The 16,845-nt window shown below is 47.5% G+C and overlaps 2 protein-coding genes and 1 non-coding gene across 4 annotated transcripts; 2 read left to right on the top strand and 1 right to left on the bottom strand.

Moving 5' to 3' along the window:
- The first annotated feature begins 1,606 nt into the window (after positions 1-1,606).
- Positions 1,607-7,690, top strand: TMEM167B (transmembrane protein 167B). Of its 2 annotated transcripts, none has more exons than XM_036452629.2 (3): positions 1,607-1,935; positions 3,752-3,932; positions 5,321-7,690. In XM_036452629.2, exons 1-3 carry the CDS (start codon positions 1,926-1,928, stop codon positions 5,517-5,519), a joined length of 390 nt encoding a protein of 129 aa, XP_036308522.1. In that variant the 5' UTR covers positions 1,607-1,925; the 3' UTR covers positions 5,520-7,690. The 2 variants fall into 2 exon arrangements, with proteins under 2 accessions (XP_036308522.1, XP_036308521.1); XM_036452628.1 differs by having other exon boundaries at positions 1,778-1,935; positions 3,752-3,883.
- A 1,352-nt stretch (positions 7,691-9,042) lies between these two features.
- Positions 9,043-9,443, top strand: LOC118727527. Its single transcript, XR_004990607.1, has one exon. It is a non-coding gene; the product is annotated as a small Cajal body-specific RNA 2 (non-coding RNA).
- Positions 9,444-11,604: 2,161 nt separating this feature from the next.
- On the bottom strand, positions 11,605-16,539 carry CFAP276 (cilia and flagella associated protein 276). The gene is made up of 5 exons (XM_045586936.1): positions 16,198-16,539; positions 13,837-13,953; positions 13,185-13,303; positions 12,130-12,260; positions 11,605-11,754 (listed from the first exon to the last, which is right to left on the bottom strand). Exons 1-5 carry the CDS (start codon positions 16,276-16,278, stop codon positions 11,684-11,686), a joined length of 519 nt encoding a protein of 172 aa, XP_045442892.1. The 5' UTR covers positions 16,279-16,539; the 3' UTR covers positions 11,605-11,683.
- Positions 16,540-16,845: the final 306 nt, after the last annotated feature.

The raw sequence follows: 16,845 nt of genomic DNA, 5'->3' as shown, positions 1-16,845 counted from the left end.
ACATGAATGGGTGAAAACAAAATCATCAAAAGATCTGTGTCCATGACAGCATCCTAATCTGAGACTGTGATCACAGGAGGGAGCTTTGAAGTCAGACAGACCTAGGTTTGGATCCTCGCTGGCAATGTTATCTCACTCCTGTTCCTTCTTTGAGCCTCAGGTTTCGTCTTGAAAAAAATATTTGGGGAACTGATTGACATTGAAATTGGGTCTCAAAAGAACTGTTGGCCCAGAAAGAAACTCACTACAGACTGATTCATATGCCTTTCAGCATAACGATTATTGCTTGTCTCATTTTTTATCCTTATGTTTTCAGTAGGACATGATCTCACTCATCTAGGGGAAATGGTGAACAACATAGACTGATGAACAAGAACAGACCCAGAGATAAGGAGCCATGGGTCAGACTGTTGGACCTCAGAGGGAGGGTGGGGATAAAAGGGAGAGATCAACCAAAGGACTTACGTGCACACATATGAGCCTAACCAGTGGTCAAGGACAATGGGGAGGGGAGGGCATGAATGGGGAGTGGTGAGGGATTGGAATGGGGGGTTGAGGACAAATATGTGATACCTTAATCAATAAAGAAATTTAAAAAAATATTCGGCAAAATAGTGAGGAACAAAGATAATGTCCTTTACACACACATGCCTGTGCTCTGCTAAAATGTGTTTATTTGTATATGTTCTCCTATAAAGTTTGTTCCCTGAGGGTAGGGACTCATTTTTACCTTTATTTCTGCAAATCTAGCAAAGTGCCCAGCATGTAATATCTTCCATTTGGGTTTTTTTTGTCTGTTTTTTATTCTTACATTTATGTTTATTATTTCAAAGAGTCTGTCCTGCATCCTACTTTTTTGTTTGGCCTCTAGGAGGCTCTGGTGGCTTTTCTCCTGCGTGACCAAGCGGGCCACAACCAGCAGAGGGCCTGGGGCAGGCAGGGCCGGTGAATCCCTTCAGCAGCTTGGCTACCGCAGCGGGATCGTTAACCTTGCACTTTGATCTCCGGGGGACTCTGTCACTCTCTCGAAGGTCAAGTTGTGTGTAATTAAGTACTTCAATGTACAAAACGTAATCTGTGACTTTGTCTCCACCCATCCCCACCCCACACCCTACCCTCACTAAAAACTCCTCACTAAAAACTCTCGACAGCTTGTGTAAGTGTTGTGGGAAGCGCTGTCCAGATAATCCGATTTCTGGTGTCAGTGGCCGAGGGGATCCCAACATTACCTAAATACAGGAGAGAATCGAGACTCTCCTGAAACAAACAGGCAGTCATCTGAATGTTTCCCGACAGCGTGGAGTTTTGTGGCCTGAAATAGGAGACTCGTTTTTGTTATAATTTCCTTGTTTCATTTCCAAAGTTCAGACGCAGCCTGGCTATCCAGTTTTCCAAAGAGCCGAGCGGCAAGGGCAGCCCTGGAGGCCCCTGGGGCCCCCTCTGAACCCCGGGGGCCAGGGCTCTTGAGGGGAAGCCCGGGACCGACCAAGCCTCCTCTGTGGCAGGAGGGCTGCAGACACACCAACGTCCACAGCAGCTGCCACAGCGCAAACTACAGCGCAACCTGCAAGTCCTTACCTTTTCACCCGCAAAGCCAACAGGTCAGGTTACCTCCCAACACCTCTTCCGCGCCGGCACCCGGAAGAGATTTGGTTACCATGGCCACGCAGGACGCCTCCCGGACCACGCGCTTCTCCGGCGGAAGCACGCAAGCCCCGCCCACATAGGGTCCCTCGCTCGGCAATCTGCTAGCCGCCCCTGATTGCAATCGGCGCTCGCCTCCCTGCCCTTGCGTCTGCGCACTACGGCTCCTACCCGTCGCCGCGGCCGGGATCGGGAAGTGTCAAGCGGGAGCTGGGTTCCCCGACCTGCGCTCCTGCCACCGCTGATCCCGGACCCCCTAGCCAGGCCCGGGCTCAGCCGCCATGACGAACGGTGAGAGCCAACGCCCAGAGGGGAGGATGTGAAGGGAAGACGGTGGGCAACGTGGCGGGCGGAGCCGGGACTGACGTGGCCGCTCTCCCCGCCCCCTCCCCGCTCAGCCCTCTTGGCCTCTCTGGGTGCCCTGACCCCGTCCTCTAGATCCCTCCCCGAGTCCCTGGTGCAGTTACCATCTAGCACCCCAGTGCCTCTCGTACCCGCACCCCTTGTCCTCGGGCCCTGCCCTGTGCTTTCCCTTCTCCCCTTCCTAGCCTCTTGGAATGGCCACTCAGGGTGAACTATGGCTTTACCTGCTCAAGTTCAGCACCAGGGAAAAGAGGATTTTCCTCCCAGCCCCCCGCGTTCTCAGACTTGCTGAGAGGAGGCCCGTTATGAGGGCCAAGAAATCACAAAGGATCTCAAGCTCCACACTTTTGAGGGGTGAATGGAGAGCCTAAAAAAGTGTCTTCTGAAAAAAAAAAAAGTGCTCTGTTTGGGTGATCCCATTCCAAGCTTGTGTTATGTGTTAGTAAGGTACTGCCTCTTCTGAAGGATTGTGTCCATTACCACCCTGTTTATTTGACCTAATTTCCCAGTGTGTGGACACGATTTCTGAATTCCAGGGAAGGGCAGGAAGCGGGGCTTTTGTAGTCCGTAGAGTCAACCTTACAGGAAAGGAGAGAGCCTCTGAGGTGGTATGATTGGAGGAGCACAGGAGAGCATTTCTCAAAAGCACCCAAGACTCAAATTTCACCTCCTTGTGGATTTTGGCATTGTCCGCGAAAACTCATGGGAGGAGAAGACTAGCACATGAAGGTCTCATTCACCGTAAAGACTTGGTGGATGTGTTAACTTACTGAACTCTTTGTGAGTCCTCTCGGGTGAGACTGACCGGGAGGAGGCAGGGAGATGGAGCCGGTCTGAACTGGCAGCGGCTGTACATGACCCTGTTGGGGCTTCCTGGCAGTCAGAGATCTGGGGTTCCTAGGCACAGGAGAAGGGACATCACCCAGAGCAAGAAATCCTCTGAGCCAGGAAATAAGGGAGCAGCCTGACACATGATATTTACTGAATAAGCTTTAGTTGCCCTCCCCCCGTTTTGTGGATGACACCTATTTTCTTTTTGCAGTTAGGTGATTTATTGTACATATCCAAGAAATAGCTACGTTGACATAGAAGTGTTTCAAAGGTTCCCCCACAATTGTTTGACTGTGTTGAATTGTCGAAGCCTCGGGAAGATATACATCTTTTACAAGAATCTTGCTATTCTGGCAGAAATTTGGTTTGTAAGTGGAGGATCATGCATGAAGAGTAAGATAAACATAGGAAAGATGTAATCATACGGAGTCTAACTATTGCCATTTCCCTTAAGTTTCTCTTTTTGCCTTACCATTTTTTTCAACAGATACAGGCCTAAGGGACTTGGCTAATTACCTAGCCATTCTTTATCACATGAGTGACTGATAATATGTTTAATTCTCTCAAAAGAGACTCCAAGGATTTTTAGGGCTCTCTCAACCTCCTGCCAGCTCTGGCCATTCCTGGGAGGCCGAGTCTACAGAAAGTGATGCCCTTTTCTCAGGATTTCTAGTTCTTAAAAGGGGAGGGGAGAGCAGGGCTCAGTGACATTGCTGTAAGGGGGGTGCCTGCAGCCTTTGGGGACAGTAAGCTAACCTTGCTGGCCCCAGGACCTCGGCTCCCTCATGTCAGCCGTTGGCATGTGTCGAGGCTGTCATCTTGATAGTGTATCACTGTGCTCCTTGGCGTTCCCCAGCGGGACCACCTGCCCCCAAATGCTGAGCACCAAAGGTTTTCTTTCCTTCCCTGACAGTGTACTCCTTGGATGGGATTCTGGTGTTTGGTTTGCTCTTTGTGTGCACCTGTGCCTACTTCAAGAAGGTTCCTCGTCTCAAAACCTGGCTGCTGTCAGAGAAGAAGGGAGTGTGGGGTGTGTTTTACAAAGGTAAGAGCCTGTCTGCACCGGAAGGGAGATTGCATCTCTGGACACTGGGGTGCAACAAAATGCGGGTCAGATAGGCTGGGATTGTACTTCGTTCCGCTCTTACATAATTGTTTATTTTAGCGTCCAGGTAATGTTAGTATTTTACACGGAAGAAACGGATATAAATTTAAAAATTTTAGACTGGACTGGAATTGTTGGGAAGAATACTTTGCCAATGAGGAGTTTTCCTGAAGTTCTGGGAAGAATATATTGGGCCCTACCTGGCTTGGCTCAGTGGATAAAGGGTCCCAGGTTCGATTCCAGTCAAGGGCACATGCCCAGGTTGTGGGCTCGATCCCCAGTAGGGGGCATGTAGGAGGCACCTGACCAATGATTCTCATCATTGATGTTTCTATCTCTCCTTTTGTCTCTGAAATTAATAAAATATATTTTTTTAAAAAGAATATATTGGAGTCTTTTAAGTTTTGTCTTCATAAACTCAAATGCTTTTAAAAATTAAAAAAAATACATGTGTATTGATTTCAAAGAGGAAGGGAGAGGGAGAGAAAGATAGAAATATCATTGATGAGAGAGTATCATCAATCATCTGCCTCCTACACACCTCCTACTGGGGATCTAACCCTTAACCCAGGCATGTGCCTGACCAGGAATGCAACCATGAACTCCTGGTTCATTGGTCAATTCTCAACCACTGAGCAACACTGGCCAGTCTCAAATGCTTTTTTACATTTTATTCTGGGCACCTTCATGTGGAATCCTAACTACCTAAATATGTTTGCAAACTAGGGCAAAATGTAAACAAACAGCATATTCATCTAGAAACCAGGGTAGTACTTAAATACATTCCCAAATGGATTCTTTTTCTTTTAAAAAAATATATATATTTTATTGATTTTTTACAGAGAGAAAGGGAGAGGGATAGAGAGTTAGAAACATCAATCAACTGCCTCCTGCACAGCCCCCACTGGGGATGTGCTTGCAACCAAGGTACGTGCCCTTAACCGGAATCGTACCCGGGACCCCACAGTCTGAAGGCTGACGCTCTATCCACTGAGCCAAACCGGTTTCGGCCCAAGTGGATTCTTGAGACCGTTGGTAGCTCTCTTCATCTGTGACTAGAAATTTAAAAAATATCACCTTGAGCCTGGCTGATGTGACTCAGTGGTTGAGTGTAGACCTATGAATCAGGAGATTATGGTTCAATTTCTGGTCAAGGGCACATGTCTTATTGCAGGCTTGATCCCCAGAGGGGTGTACGGGAGCAGTCTATTGATGAGTCTCTCTCATCATTGATGGTTCTCTTTCCCCCCCACCCTCCTTCCTCTATGAAATCAATAAAAATATATTTTGGAGGGAAAAACTAGATCACCTTGAAAGGGAGGACTAATATGAAGGACAGGCTGTGATTTCTCTTTTCTTTCTCCGTTTGCCCGCCAGCTGCGGTGATTGGAACCAGGCTGCATGCTGCCGTGGCAGTCACCTGCGTCGTCATGGCCTTTTACGTCCTGTTTATAAAATGAATTCCAAAGCCTCCGTCTCATCAACTGCCAACCCAGGGGACCAGGGTGAGGAGCCTGTCTGCGCCGGGACCCGGCATAGGGGAGCTCAGCGCAAATCAACAACGTCACCAGGATGACGCCGCAGCACCCGCCCCTCCCACACGTGGGGTTAAACTCATGGTTGCAAACATTAGTCATGCTTCGGGGGACTCCAGAAAGCCATTATCCTTACATCGGCCCTCGGCAGACAGCACATAACGTCCAGATCAATTGCACCCTGCGTGATAACATTACGTACCTCCTGCCTAAAATCCTGTTACCTGTTCTGTTCCTCAGTCCTTGTCAGGATCTTTTCAAGCAGAGGCTCATTAGGGAAGGAATAAGATCTCTTGGAAGGAGATGCTTTTCAAGACTTGACTTTTTATTTTTTATTTTTATGTTTTGATTTAGATTTGGCAAGTTGGAGGAAGGTGGAGGGACCGGGTGGGAAACAGGAGTTGTGCAATGCCAAGAAATGTTTCGGCTTCGGAAATTTATCTTTCATGTATCCATCTGGCAGCATAAGAGAACATGGTCCTCACTGCCACAAGAGAAGAGATGAAATCACTGGGCTGTGTACTGGGGAGTGTTGCCAAGATCATCGGGGCGTATTAAGACTTGGGAGTTACCTGTCTGTGGTGAGACCAGAAAGTAGGAACTCATAAGAAATAAGGTTTTGTTCACCGGGATCCCCAAAAGGAGACTTCACCCCAACAAATGTTATATGAAAATGAATCCACTGTCTGTTTTCCTAAAGCCCTTTTATATTTCCTAAATTACTGACTGCTACATGCTGTTACTCAGTTTTAAATGCCACCACTAGGGAAAAGAGAAACGATTGAAGAAATAATTAATATATTTGCAGCTAGGGTAGAAGAAATATATCTAGTATATTAGTTCATATTACTAGTAAAGTTGTCTAGTATACATTGATTATGATGTTCAATGGAAGTTTTATCATGTTATCCAAGATCCAAGCTTATTCTTTGTTTAAATTTGGTTTATTATGGCAATTTTTAGTCAATTACTTGTTTTTCTTGGCCAACTCTTAATTTTATTCATATTAAAACCCTCTTTAGCTGTCCCTTGTAAATTCTGTATTATATGAACACGAGAAATTCAAATGAATGAGAGAAGTTGCTGATATTCATAGGCATATTTGAACAATTCATAGAATCCGTGAATAAAATGAGGGTGACAACATTTGAAGGGAAGATTTCTCCATTCCCTCCTTGTATCAGTAAAAGGATCCAGTGTTTTATTTTTGAAGCCTAGAACTTCTTTATTAAAAAAAAAAAAAAAAAAAGTTGACCTAAAATTGTTAAGAGCAGGCATGGACATAGGTCTACCAGTTGAATTGTCCATGAGAGCAATTTGACTGTGAACAAATAACTGTGGTTGCCCCTGTGTGACAGCAAGTTGTCTTTTGTCTTTCTTCAGAAAGACAGAAGCTGCTAAGAAGTTTAGGTTCTAAAATAGGCAGTTTAGTCTGAGGATTTCTCAAAGTGCAGGAATCATCACATAAACACTACATGTCGAATCATCTCAGAGTTGTGGCTGTTCTCTCTTCGGGAATTGGTCCACCGGGTAAAATTCCAGTGGTTCATATGCTTTCAATGGTCATTTCTGAGGATGGCACATGAAGAAAGGAAAAGGGAAAGAAGAGCTATACCTCGTGCGTGTGAGTTTGGGACCCGTTGGCCAACAGGGGTGTCACTCCCTGGGAATACAAGTCCAGCATGTTTGCACTTGTTACTGTGTAGCTTTAATGACTTTTTTTTCTAATAGGGCTAATGTCTCTAAGCTTAGTGCTTAGAGCTGTTTCATATTTTACACTAGTTCCATGTCACTGTTCTAGTTATTCAAACCATTTTTTTACAGCCTCCTGGGTGGGTCATCTTAACTCTTGAATTGTACTATTTTGAGATGTTTTCATTCCAGAATGTACCAAAAAGTGCACAGGTGAAGGCAATTTACAGCAAAAATAAAAATAAATAGCTTATTTCATTTGACTTTATATACACAGATAAGCAGGAACCTGTTTAACTCATTACTTTGCTTGATGTGTCATATTTTTTGACTGAAAATTAATAGAAGTTGTTCCTCTAAGAGGGTCTTTTAGAGGCGGGAGAATGGGATAGCATCATACTGGCATCATCATAAATTCTGTATGCCAGGGTGGCGTGAAGTCAGCTTTTTATAGTTGAAATACAATTTTTTATTCACCACTATCTGCACAAATTCTTGAAAATAAAATTTCTTTCCCTACCGTTTTTGTCCATTTTATTTGTCACACGCTGAAGTTATTGAACTTTGTTCCATATTCCCTTAGTATACCTTTCTACTTTAAATAAATTGATACCATCATTTGTGTTGACCCCTATGAATGTATCATAGTTCAGGGTCTATGAGAACTCCTTTGGGGGAAGCTGATATACAGTATATACCAGCTTATATTGTATATATCAACATATATATGAATATATATTATATATATATGTAAATTTTGAGGTGTATCAAGGTAGATTATTCTCCCCAATACATTTTACCTACTACTGCTATTAAAATATAAGTATTGATGTTTCTCATCGATGTTTCTAACCCTTTCCCATCCTCTCTGTAGAAATATATTTTAAAAAATAATAAAATAAAATATAAGTATCATCTGCCCTTACCAGCCATAAACTTCATTCAAATGATATTATCAGGTTAACCAGCCACACACATAGAAAACCCTTGAGCCAATGGGATTCCGACACATTCGTTAGATGCCTTCCCCTATGTGTTTATCCCAACTGCATGGTAAGGCTGGCAAAAGTATAAATTATAACTTCACTAATCATTTCTACCAGTGTCCAGAAATCTGATTTGCATCACCCCTATCTTCTTCCCCCCGCCCCCATACCTATTTTACTGAAAAGGAAGAAGAGCCTGGCTGGCATGGCTCTATGGTCAAGGATTGACCGGTGAACCAGGAGTCATGAGTTCGATTCCCGGTCAAGGGCACATACCTAGGTGCTCTGATTGTAAAAGGAACTAATTCTACTCATAATCGTGTGTTTTTCACTTTAATCATTCTGAAGTTTGAAGGTCTGATGTGTTTTAATGGATATGAAAGTAAACACGTTCAACAATATGACTGTCACAGCATCAAGTGCTGGGGAGCAAGAGGCTCCGAGGACAAAGATATGCCTTCCTCCCTTCACTCATTTCACAGGTATTCTGATACCTAATCCAGTCTCTCCCTTTGGTAGAAGGATGTGAAGGGAGAAGGCACTCCTGGGGAAGCTGAGGGTCAAACCAGGATTTGCCTTCTCCCTGGGAAAGGAATCATTCACCTATTTCTGAGATTGAATCGTCCTATATCCATAACTGGGGATCAAAGGTCAAAGAAAAACTACAGATATGAATATAAATATGTAGCTGCACAAAGATCAAAACTCAGTATTATGAGCATTTGTCCCGCCTGTCCCTGCGACCTGGCTTCCCCTCCGAGCCGCCAGAGGGCAGCAAAGCACGCTCTCGAGGAGGGCCCGTGCTCGGTGGTTCCTCCCAGAATTCTCCGCGGAGGGGTTGGGGGGAGGGGCAGAGGCGTTTAAAAGGGGGTGCGGACTTCCGGCCCCTCACGGGAGGGAGAGCGGCCTGGGGTGAGGTTGCCGTGCGTGGTGCTGCGGTGTCGCGTGGATGGCGCGAGCGGGCCGAGGATGTGTGTGGGTGTGTGGGTGTGAGCGTGCGTGGGGCGTGCAAGGCGAGTGCGTGACACCCCCCTACGGCCCTCCCCCCGTCTACACGTTGATCTTATTTGATCGGGTCGTGACCCCCGCCCCGCCGGGCCGGCCCGAGATGAAAAGCCCCCCTCCTGCGAAGCCCGCGCGGGCGCTGTGCAGCGAGGCCCCCGGGCGGCGGCGGCGCCGCGGCCCCGGAGCCGATCCGCGGGCCCGGCGCTCAGAAATGATGAATTGATCAGATAGACGAGGCCGGGCTTGTCCCGGCCGCTGATTATCGAGGCGATTCTGATCTGAGCCCGGCCCCGGGGCGGCCGCCCGCGGTGTGGCCGACGCCGAGGTGGTGGGCGGCGGGCCCGGGCCCCGACGGGAGGGCGAGGGTGTGAGCCGCCTCCCCGGAGCGCCTCGTCATCATGACTGCGCCCCACAGAGCCTGCTGCTCAGGCGGAGGTTGATACATACATATCTGTATGCACATACGGCTCCATAAGAACTTGGACTTACACAGATCCCAGGGACCCGCCCCAGGTTTACTTAACCAGAATATATCCTCACTTGATCTTTTTTTAATGATTTGGAGAGAGAAAGGGAGAAAAATACCGATGAGTTGCCTCCTGTATGTGCCCCAACCCAGGATGAAACCCACAATCTAAGTATGTGCCCTGACTTGGAGCCTGAGACCTTTTGGTGTAGGGAACTGTTCCGATCAGCTAGCTGAGCCACCGGGCAGGGCTAGAAATATATATATATATATATATATTTATATATATATATATATATATATATATATATATATATATATATATATATATATATATTTTTTTTTTTTTTTTTTTTTTTTTTTTTTAATTCTCAGTGGAGGGTATTTCCCTACGATTTTGGGGGAGATGGAAGGGAGGGAGAGAAATATCAATATGTACACATTGATTGGTTGTCTCCTGCTCACACTATGATTGAGCCTGCAACTGAGGTATGTGCTCTTGACCAGAATTGAACCTGGGACCCTTCAGTCCAAGGGCCGACACTCCACTGAGCCAAACCAGGGAGAGCTAAAAGCCTCTATGCATGGATTACAGTAATCAATTTTTTATATATATTTTATTGATTTTACACAGAGGAATTGAGAGGGACAGAGAGTTAGAAACGTCGATGAGAGAGAAACACCGACCAGCTGCCTCTTGCACATCCCCCAGTGGGGATGTGCCTGAAACCAAGGTACATGCCCTTGACCGGAATCGTACCTGGGACCTTTCAGTCCACAGGCCAACGCTCTATCCACTTAGCCAAACCGGTCCCGGATACAGTAATCAATTTTTCAATGATCAGTATCAACCTGCATGAGGTGACTAACCATTTTCAGCCATTCTAAATAACTGGCACTTTGCACCAGATACACGATCTCAATAGTGGAAGAGGTGCCCAGCCTGTGTGGCAAGGTGGTTGAGCATGGACCCAAGCACCAGGAGGTCACGCTTGGATTCTTGGTCAGAGCACATGCTCCAGTTGCTCCATCCCCAGTAAGGGGCGTGCAGGAATCTGCCCTTTCTCTGAAAGCAGTAAACACTTTTTAAAAATAGTGGAAGAAAGGCTGTGATTGGTGGTATTTTAAGGACCATGCACTTGAGTATCAGGAAGAAGCCTTTTCCTATTTGCTGTTCAACAAGGCCAAAAATAAAAGCACAGGAAAGGAAGCTGTAAAATGCCCCCCCCCCCCCCCCACCGCGCCTAAAAAAACACACACACAAAAACAATGCCAAACTTCTGTACCATAGTCCAGGTCTGCCATTTCTTGCCCAATCTAACAGCAGGTTCCTGTGACTTGTAACTTTAGAGACCACAGTGCACTGTTTTTAGGTTGCTTCAAACCCAAGCACCAAATTTTTTAAAGTATATTTTTATTGATTTCAGAAAGGAGAGGAGGGGGAGAGAGAGAAAAAAACAGCAATGATGAGAGGGAATCATTGATTGGTTGCCTCCTGCATGTTGGACTGAGCCTGCAACCCAGGCATATGCCCTTGACCAGAATCAAACCTGAGACCCGTGAGTCCCCAGCTGATGTTCTATCCACTGAGCCACCCTGGTTAGGGCTCAAGCACCAGATTTTTTTTGAACCAATGTTTATAAGGATTAGGGGTAGATATCAGCACACACATACACAGGCAAGGGAACTGACTCCCAACAAGAAGATGGTATAGCCAAAACCGGTTTGGCTCTGGATAGAGCATCGGTCTGCGGACTGAAAGGTCCCAGGTTTGATTCCGATCAAGGGCATGTACCTTGGTTGCAGTGGCAACGCCAGTAGGGGGTGTGCAGGAGGCAGCTGATCGATGATTCTCTCTCGTCGATGTTTCTAACTCTCTATCCCTCTCTCTTCCTCTCTGTAAAATACCAATAAAATATATATATATAAAAAAAAAGTAGTCTAGCGGCAACTCTATGGGTAACAGACACTTCAGGCTTCACCGTGCACAAATGTTTTTAATGGAGGTGGGCAGCAGGCTGTCCCATCGATTAATCAATCCGGGGGCCTGTCAGCATCAGGTGGAGAAGAAGCCACCGTCCGTCTTGCGGGAGTAGCCTCCGTTGGTGGCTGCAGAGTGAGGGGACACTGGAGAAAAGGGAGCCGGCTGTGAATTTCACTGGGAACCTGTAGCCACCCATCCACTTACGGGGGCTAGAGAAGGCTCTATGACAGCCGGGGAACTGGCATATAGAACACAGACAGGAGGTAGCTATAGGTCTTCCACACCCAGGTTTCTGCTGGAAATTTGTGCACTAGACCCAAGGCTGAGTTAGAGGCTCGGAAAAATGGAATTCATTCCATAGTCAGCACGCATGTCCCCTGATGTGTCTGATATGTGACAACTTAATCACTGCTGTTACCAGACCCTCAGGCCCACCGCCCCCCACCCCCCCAGTCCCTCCTAGCCCATCACCTCCATCCCTGAGTCCTGGTCCATTTAGAACTTGTACTGTCACTTACCTATGGAGCCCTGGATGCTGTAGATGGACTCCCGCTTAGGGCTGATCCACTGTCTGATGTCAGCTCGGGAAGTGATGGGCGGTGGCGGGGCAGGGGGTAAGTGTTCTCCAGGGGGTTGGATTTTGATGATCCTAGAGGATGGGTGTGGGGAAGAACGGGGAGAATGAAGCCCAGCAGGAGAAAGGTGCGGAGGGAAAGAATTACATTCAGCCTCCAAAATAAAACAGCCCAAGGCCCTTTTTACACTCTGGAATGAACCGAAGATTTTGATGGTTTATACCACATGTGTCAAACACAAGGCCCGCGGGCCAAATCCGTCCTGCCAGGCCTTGCAATGTGGCCCGCACCACGCTGTCATCACTGCACTCCGCTGCGTTTCCATCACAATGACAGTTTATGACTGTTCAGTAAACCATTCGGCCCGCGATTTAGGCTGGATTTTAGATTTTGGCCCCTTCTCTGATTGAGTTCGACACCCCTAGTTTATACAGATAAAAACAGGAAGTTCTCTGTTCATTTCAGATAATAAAAATACAGAAAAAGCAAACAAACAAGTGTTGGTGAGGATGTGGAGAAAAGGGAAGGAACCCTTGTTCACTGTTGGTAGGAATGTAGGCTGATATAGCCACTGTGGAAAGCGGTATGAGAGTTACCTCAAAAAGTTAAAAGAGAACTGTCTTACCACCCGGCAATTCCACTTCTGGGAATTTGTCTGAAGAAACCCAAAACACTAATTCAAAAGAATGCTCCCCTATCTTCACCGCAGCATTATTTACAATAGCCAAGATTTGGAAGCAGCCCGTGTCCATCAGAAGATAAATGCATAAAACAGCTACGGTACATTCACAAAATAGAATACTTCCCGGCCATAAAAAGGAAGAAAAGTTTGTATTTTTTTGGACTGCATGGATGGATGGATCTGGAGGACATTATGCTAGGTGAAACAAGATAGAAAAAGGTAAGTACCTGTTGGCAGTTATTTCCCACGTGGCCTTTACCTTACTTAATGGATGGCATTACCCTTGGGATGGGGAGGCCCTGCCTCCACCACTTACCGGTGGATGTCCTTAGAGGTCTCCCTGTGGATCAGGGCCTCGTTTATGTTCTTGAACGCCCCCGTGTGGTGGTTGTACAAGGCAGCTAAGCGGAAATCCAGATTATCCTTCGGGATAACCTACAGAGGAAGTTAAGCCCCCCAGGGTTAATGCACCACCTCTACTCCCTTTCCCGCCTTCCTCTAGTCAAGTTCTGTTGGGCTCTACTCTTCCCCATACGCAGAGTGAATCCCTTTTGGGCCTGGAGCCACCAATTCCTTACACCAACTTGTACATGGTGACTCTTGTCAATAAGGAATTGTCTCTCAAGGAGTAGTGAGCTCCCCTTGTAAATATGGAAATCACTATACTGTCCCCAATTTGGGCTCACCAAGCCTTAACTTTGTTCATGGTTATATTCAATCTTTGTTTTAATCGGAAGAGTGAGAAGTCCGGGGTGAAAATGACTTGCTTCAGATAACTGACTAGAGCAGAACGCAGGCCTCTGACTTCCCAGAGCCCAGGTAAATTGGAATTTAGTTTTCAATTTGGTAGGAACTTGGATTGAGGACAAAGGAAAGATACTAAAGAAGTCAGGAACGGACTTCCTTTCAAAGAGGATACTGATGAGTTCTAATTGGACGTAGAGAAATAGTATTTCAATAGCAGGTACCTCAGAGTCAAAAAAAAAAGTATTCCGCCTAATGGAGGTGATGGTGGGAACTGAGTTGAGCCGATTCCAGGGTCCCCGCTGCTGATCAAGGTGAGCTGGGTTCTTATGCGTCAGGATCTGCAAAAGGAAAACCGCCCAAGGAACTGGTTACCTGGATACAGGTCCTTGCTGCTATGGTAGCTTCAGTGACATTCACCCCTTCATCCTATTTTAATTGAATCTCAAAGCAACATCAGTCAAGAGAGGAGCAATATCGGGCAACACGCCCCGGGCTTTTGATCCTCCTAAGTCTTCAATCTTAGAATTGACAGAAAGAGTCTACCGAGCCAGACTCTTCAAGAGTCACATTTAGCCGAGACCGGTTTGGCTCAATGGATAGAGCGTCGGCTTGGGGACTGAAGGGTCCCGGGTTCGATTCCGGTCAAGGGCATGTACCTTGGTTGCGGGCATATCCCCAGTAGGGGGTGTGCAAGAGGCAGCTGATCGATGACTCTCTCTCTCATCAATGTTTCTAACTCTCTATCTCTCTCCCTTCCTCTCTGTACAAAATCAATAAAATATATTTAAAAAAAAAGAGTCACATTTACTATCTTTACTTCTTCCTTCTCCCCCTCCCCATCCCCTTTTCAGCCTGGCCTCTGCCTCAAGCACCCCCTGAAACCACTCTTGCTGGTGATCAATGGTTTTTGAGGCTAGGTGGAGTAGATCCTTTCCAGACCTGATCTTATCTGACCTCTGCAGTTTTCTGGCACCATGATGCTGACACTCTGAAACGTTCTCTCAACCCTCTGTGGGTCCGGCTTCTCCGAATCTCCTCCTGTCTTGAACTGTTGCTTCTCAGCTCTGTGTGGCATTCCCAGGGCGTTTCGTTTCTGCTCCCCTTACTCTCACATTTGCTGGATGAGCTCATTCCTCCCCGTGGCTCCAGCCACCAGATGGGCATTGTGGTTTCCAGATGTACATCTTCAACTCAGGACTCTCAACCACACTTACATGTCCCACAGGCACCACAAAAGCGACGTCTACATGATTGATCGGAATCTCTCTCCCCAACCCAGCTAACCCTGGATGCCTCATTCAGTAAATGGTACCCATTAAGCCCTCAGGAACCCAGGAGTCACCACAGACTCATCCGCTCTCTCAGGCTCATATCCAGTCAGCCACAGAGTCCCATCAGTCCTGCCCTCTGCATCCCTCTTATCTGCACCTTATTGCCACCCCCTGCATCACTGCCTTAGGCCCATTATTCTTCCTCCTGGAGGTTGCTGCCTCTGGAGACTCCCACCTCCTAGCTGATCCCTCCTGTCTCACTCCCACCCTGTCCAATCCACTGCCGCCCGTGCTTTCTGAAACACCATCCGCTGTGTCGCTCTAGTGCTTACAACCCTGAGGTGATTCCCAGAACCTCCAGGATGGAATCCTAGCTCAGGGGCATGGTGTACACAGCACACCCAGCCCCGGGAGATCCCTCTCCAGCTTCTGCTCTCTCCGCTCCTCCACCTCCTTGGCCCCAAACAGGTCACACTTTCTCCCCTTTTCAGGGGTATGAGCACCTCATGCTTCCTTTGTCTTGCTGGTGACCAATGTCTGGCTCCTGTTTCTTTCTTCCCAACTCACATTTCACCTCCTCCCTCCCCTGGCCCAGCTCACTCATATTTTGATGTCAAAACTCCCCCGCTTCCTTTTTAGCTCCCAGTGCTCCTGACACACTCCGTATAACTCACAACACACACGCTACTGTGCAGCATAGTTTCTTTAGAGCAGGTGCTATTCGTAATACGTCTATATCTACAGCTGCTAATCTATAGCTCCTCAGTGTTTAGTGGTACCTGGCATAGAGTAAATAATAAATGATAAATTAAACCCAAAGAAGCTCTCTGATTGTATTATTAAGCCACAATGGCTATTGAATTCTCCTTAGTTTGCGCCACTTCAGACATTGCGGCCACTTCTATTAGAAAGAGGATCATACACACATTCCAGTATCAACCAGGGAACAGAGACGGTGTGAAAACACATGACCCGGTGGCTTTCAGAGGGCTTCCTCCCCCTCCGTATTGCACAGCCTCTTAGAGGACCGTCTTCCCACAGATGCAAAGGGTGGGCGACCCCTGGGCCCGCTTCAGCCCCATTACACCAGTGTGCTTCGGGGAGAGCCCCTGGTTTCTCTGGTCTAGAGCTCTCCTCTCTTTGCTCAAAAGCACCCCTGAAACGTTAGCCGACCCGAACATGGGGGCATGGACGCAGGCAGGAAACCAACTTATCCAGGACCTCCGGTCCTCAGCAGGGCCCTTCAAGTCCCCCCTCATGACAGAAAGAGTGCCAGCGGCCCCACGAGGCCTGCACAAGAAGCCCCAGTACCTTAGGAGCCCCGGCTTTCCCCGGGAGGGAATCATCGTTGTTCAGCATAGGCTGCTGGAAAGGGTCTCGGGTGGGAGGCATGGTAAAATGAGAAGCTCCTGGGAGGAACGGGTGGCCGGCGCAGTCGCACACAACCCTGTACGCAGAGGCTCGGGGTCCCAATTGTTTGGAAGGCCCACCTTCGGTTGCCAGGCAACTGCCCCACCATCTATGACAGGTGAATGCCTATCAAGAAAGGCGCCACCTGGAGGTCCAACGTGGGAGGGCCCATAGGAGGGAGCTACTGGGAACACAGAGGCAAAGAGCCGCTGACCCTACCCCCAGGAGCCCTGGATTTGCCCTCCTGAACCTCAGGTGGAGAAAAGAGGCCTCCTGGCACGCAGGATGAATGCAAAAAGACCTCAGCTGGCAAACAGAATCCTGAAAGACGACCCAGAGATTCTCTTCTCCCCCGCATCTAACAAAAGGATTTTTCAAAGCAGCAAGAGAACGGGGATGTCCCAGAGACGGAAGAGCACACGTGTCGCGCTTGGAAAACTGCCGCCTTAAGCAAACACTCCTTGCTTCAACCCGGTTTAACTATATGAGTCTCAAGGCTTCGCATCAAGCCGGTCGTGAAGGCCCAGACGGATGTGGAGGGATGGATGC

This window comes from Pipistrellus kuhlii, unplaced genomic scaffold, assembly GCF_014108245.1.
Source record: "Pipistrellus kuhlii isolate mPipKuh1 unplaced genomic scaffold, mPipKuh1.p scaffold_m20_p_24, whole genome shotgun sequence".
NCBI classification, from domain to species: Eukaryota; Metazoa; Chordata; class Mammalia; order Chiroptera; family Vespertilionidae; genus Pipistrellus; species Pipistrellus kuhlii.
This window is presented reverse-complemented; position numbering and strand designations above follow the sequence as displayed.